At 22.3% G+C, this 4123-nt stretch overlaps 2 protein-coding genes across 2 annotated transcripts; one reads left to right on the top strand and one right to left on the bottom strand.

Moving 5' to 3' along the window:
- Positions 1-194: 194 nt before the first annotated feature.
- Positions 195-2924, top strand: PRSY57_1032900 (myb2 transcription factor, putative; the record flags this gene model as incomplete). The annotated part of the gene is made up of 1 exon (XM_012907917.2): positions 195-2924. The coding sequence occupies one exon, from the start codon at positions 195-197 to the stop codon at positions 2922-2924; it is 2730 nt and encodes a 909-aa protein (XP_012763371.2).
- A 419-nt stretch (positions 2925-3343) lies between these two features.
- Positions 3344-4123, bottom strand: PRSY57_1032800 (WD-repeat protein, putative; the record flags this gene model as incomplete). The annotated part of the gene is made up of 1 exon (XM_012907916.2): positions 3344-4123. A coding segment is annotated over one exon (780 nt), but the record flags the coding sequence as incomplete, so codon positions are not given.

Below are 4123 nucleotides of genomic sequence, written 5' to 3'. Positions count from 1 at the left end.
AATTTGTTCAATATTAAAGATTACCCTATGAAATAAATGCATACATAAATTAAATATTTTTACGACATTATATTAACTATATAATATTAATATATATATATATATATATATATATGTACCCATATTATGGACTTATAAATTAATTAAAGTTTGATTAAGTTCCAAAAAAAAAAAAAAAGAAAAGATAAGATAAGATGAGAATTCAAATAAAAGGAGGTATATGGAAAAATTGTGAGGATGAAGTTCTTAAAGCAGCTGTTATGAAATATGGTTTAAATAATTGGTCAAGGGTTGCATCTTTATTAGTTCGTAAATCAGCTAAACAATGCAAGGCGAGGTGGTATGAATGGCTTGATCCATCAGTTAAAAAAACAGAATGGAATAAAGAAGAAGAAGAAAAACTTTTACATCTAGCCAAATTGTTTCCAACACAATGGAGAACCATAGCACCTATAGTAGGAAGAACAGCACAACAATGTTTAGAACATTATGAATATCTACTTGATGAAGCGGAAGGAAAGGTATATGATAAAAATAAGAACCCACGACATCTAAGGCCAGGTGAAATTGACCCTGCTCCTGAATCGAAACCAGCACGTGCAGATCCAGTAGATATGGATGAAGATGAAAAAGAAATGCTTGCAGAAGCTAAAGCTCGACTTGCAAATACCAAAGGTAAAAAAGCAAAAAGAAAAGCTAGAGAAAAACAACTGGAACAAGCTAGGAGATTAGCTTTATTACAAAAAAAAAGAGAATTAAAAGCAGCAGGGATAACATCATTAAATTATAAAAGAAAAGATAAAAATAAAATTGATCATTCGAAAGAAATATTATTTCATAGGAAACCATTAAAAGGTTTTTATGATGTTAAAGATGAACAAAATATTAATGATGATATATATGAAAATAATAAGTCAAATCAGAAGAAAAGTATAAAATCAATGGATGTTGAAAATATTAATGATGCTATGGAATATAATAAAAATAAAGGTAAACGACATCATCATCATAATAATAATAATAATAATAATGAAGAAGCAAATTTGTTATCTACAATAGAAAATTATGATAAACAATTTAACGAATTAAGTCATTTAAGAAAAAGGGTTCGATTGAATTTACCAGAACCTATATTAAATGAAAATGAAATAGATGAAATAATACAAATAAATAAAGAAGCATCAGCATTTAATGATATTATAAAAGATCAAAACGATAAATTACCAATAAATAATATTTTACCAAGTATTGAAAGCTCCTCATTTATATTAAACCATAAAGATAAATTTTCAAACTTGGAAACAGATTTTTATAATAATAATAAATCAATTGCTTTTTCTAGTAAACTAGATCTAAGTATACAACAAGCAGCAAAAAATATCATTTCAAGAAAAATGAATATTCCATTTATAGGAATGAACAATGATTATAATGAAGAAGAATTTGAAAGAAAAAATAATATATCTCTAAAGGGTAATAAGAATGTTCATAATGATTTAGAATATGATGACACGAATAATTATAATAATAATAATAATAATAATAATAATAATAATTATACTTCTTTTAATTCTATCAAAAATTCCTCAACCCTTTATAATCATCTGGATGTAGAAAAAAATATAAAAGATGTACAAGAAGAAATTGAAAAACAAAAGAAATTAAATGAAGAAGATCATCAAAATAATCAAAAAGAAAAGTTAACTATTAAAAATAAAATTATTAGTGATATTAAAAGTTTTAAAAAAAATATTAGTTTATATGCTCATTCTATTATATCCTATAAAAATTTAAAAAATGATCAATCTATGATGGATAATCAAACTATACAAACAACTGAATATTATGATGATAATTATGAAGAGAAAATTGATCGAGCAAAATTACATATTAAAGCATCGCTAGCCAATTTACCCCAAGAAACTAATCTTATAGAACTTCAATTAAATGATGAACCTCCAGAATATGATACAGACAATATAGAAAAAGATGAAATAGAAAAAGATATACAAGATATTGAAAATGAAAAAAGAAAAAACGAAGAAAGAAAAGAAAAAGAAAAATTTAATAAGCAAAATAAAATTATTAGATGGAATTTACCTAGACCCTATTTCTTAGATAAAATAAATCTTTTTAATAATTATATGCAGAATGAATATGAAGATGTGGATAATTTAATACAAAGAGAGATGCTCCTCTTAATAAAGAATGATATGTTTAATTATCCTCTTAGGAATTCAACACCAGTACAAAATAAAGTTCATGTGGAAGATCTTGAAAATGTCTACATGAATATGGCTATGAAGAGTATAAATGAGGAGTTCGAAGATATGTATGGAGAAGCATCATTAAATAACAACACAAAGGATGATTCTAACACTGATGGATGTGATGAAAAAAGTGATACAACTAATAAAGGTGATGATACGTCCCAATGTAGTATGGAGCATAGTTCATATAATCATATCGATGTGTGGGAAAAAATTAACAAAAATATAATTTTTTGCCCATCAAAAAATTCATATCGCTTTATTGAAGATGTTAATGAAAACGATAAAAAAGAAAATTACAAATTCAAATGTGAAAAATTAAAAAATTTAATTTTAAATGATATGGAACATTATAAAAAATTAGAAAATAAATATGATATATATACAAAAGGATATCAACTAAAAATTAAAAATTATAAAAAATCATATGATACTTTATTTAATTCATATATTAATTGTATTAACGAAAAAGAAGCTTTAAATGTTCTACATGAAAATGAAAAAAAATATGCATTAACAAGAATTAAAGAAGAAAAAAATGAAAATAAGAAAGAAATCGAATATCATAAATCATTACAAAAGTTTTATCAACACCTTTTAGAAACAAATCATCAATTAAAAGAAACATGTAAACAAACGTTAAAGGTGACATAAAATATGTGTTACGTATATGAATTTGTACGGCAACATATTTTATCCTTATTTTTATTCCTACAAAAAAACACACACATATAAATATATATATATAAATATATATAAATATATATATATATATATATATATATATATATATATATATATATATATATATATATATATATTTATTTATTTATATTATTATTTATTATTTTTTATTTTTTATTTTTTTTTTTTTTTTTGTAAAATGTTCATATTTTTTGTTTAAAAAAAAATAAAAAGAAACTTATAAAAATGAAATGTTTCAATTAAAAAATGATGACATTTTTTAATATAATAATATGTTCATCTCTAAAAAATGTATATATATATATATATATATATTTTTTTTTATATTAGGTGTACATATTCTAATGGGGATTCAATTATTGTTATATTTATTTATTTTTCATATAACCACAAACACAATTTTTAATTCCACATTGAGGACATTTAGGTCTTTTTAAAATATTTGAATATTCTTGTTCCTGTGATGATGAATAATCAATAATTTTATTTGGTTGTGTGTATTTATAAGCCTTCATAAAATAGTCATCTCCTTTTTTATTTAATTCTCTATTTCTTAAGACTTCAACTATATTATCATCGTTTATATTTGGAAGATTTTTTATATGATCATGATAATTTAAATTATGATTATTATCATCTGTAATAAATTTAGAATAGGCACTAACATTAGTTTTTCTTTCATATGCATTTTCATATAATGATTGAACACTTGGATTTACTTTGATTTTTTTATTATTTACATTATTTTTCTTAATTATTACATTTCCAGATTGTGTAATTTGTATTTCTTTCGGTAAATTATCTAAATTATATATATTATCATTCTTCATATAGAAAAAAGTGTTTTCATTTGTTTCATCTTTTCTTTTATAACCTTTTTGTTGTAAATAATCTAATACACCTTTTGTTGAATTATCACCATAATATATAAGACATCTTCCGTCCGTTGTTCCCAAAAATAATTGTTTTATATACTCATCATAATATGTACATATAATACCTGAACGTTCATAATTTTTAGTATATACTAAATTAAAATTGTTTTCTATATCATATATGTGTATACTTCCAAATATATTTTTTTCTATTTTATTTAATGATGACATTTCTGTTAAAAAATTATTCATATCTTCATCACCTTTATATTC

Source organism: Plasmodium reichenowi, chromosome 10, assembly GCF_001601855.1.
Source record: "Plasmodium reichenowi strain SY57 chromosome 10, whole genome shotgun sequence".
NCBI classification, from domain to species: domain Eukaryota; phylum Apicomplexa; class Aconoidasida; order Haemosporida; family Plasmodiidae; genus Plasmodium; species Plasmodium reichenowi.
This window is presented reverse-complemented; position numbering and strand designations above follow the sequence as displayed.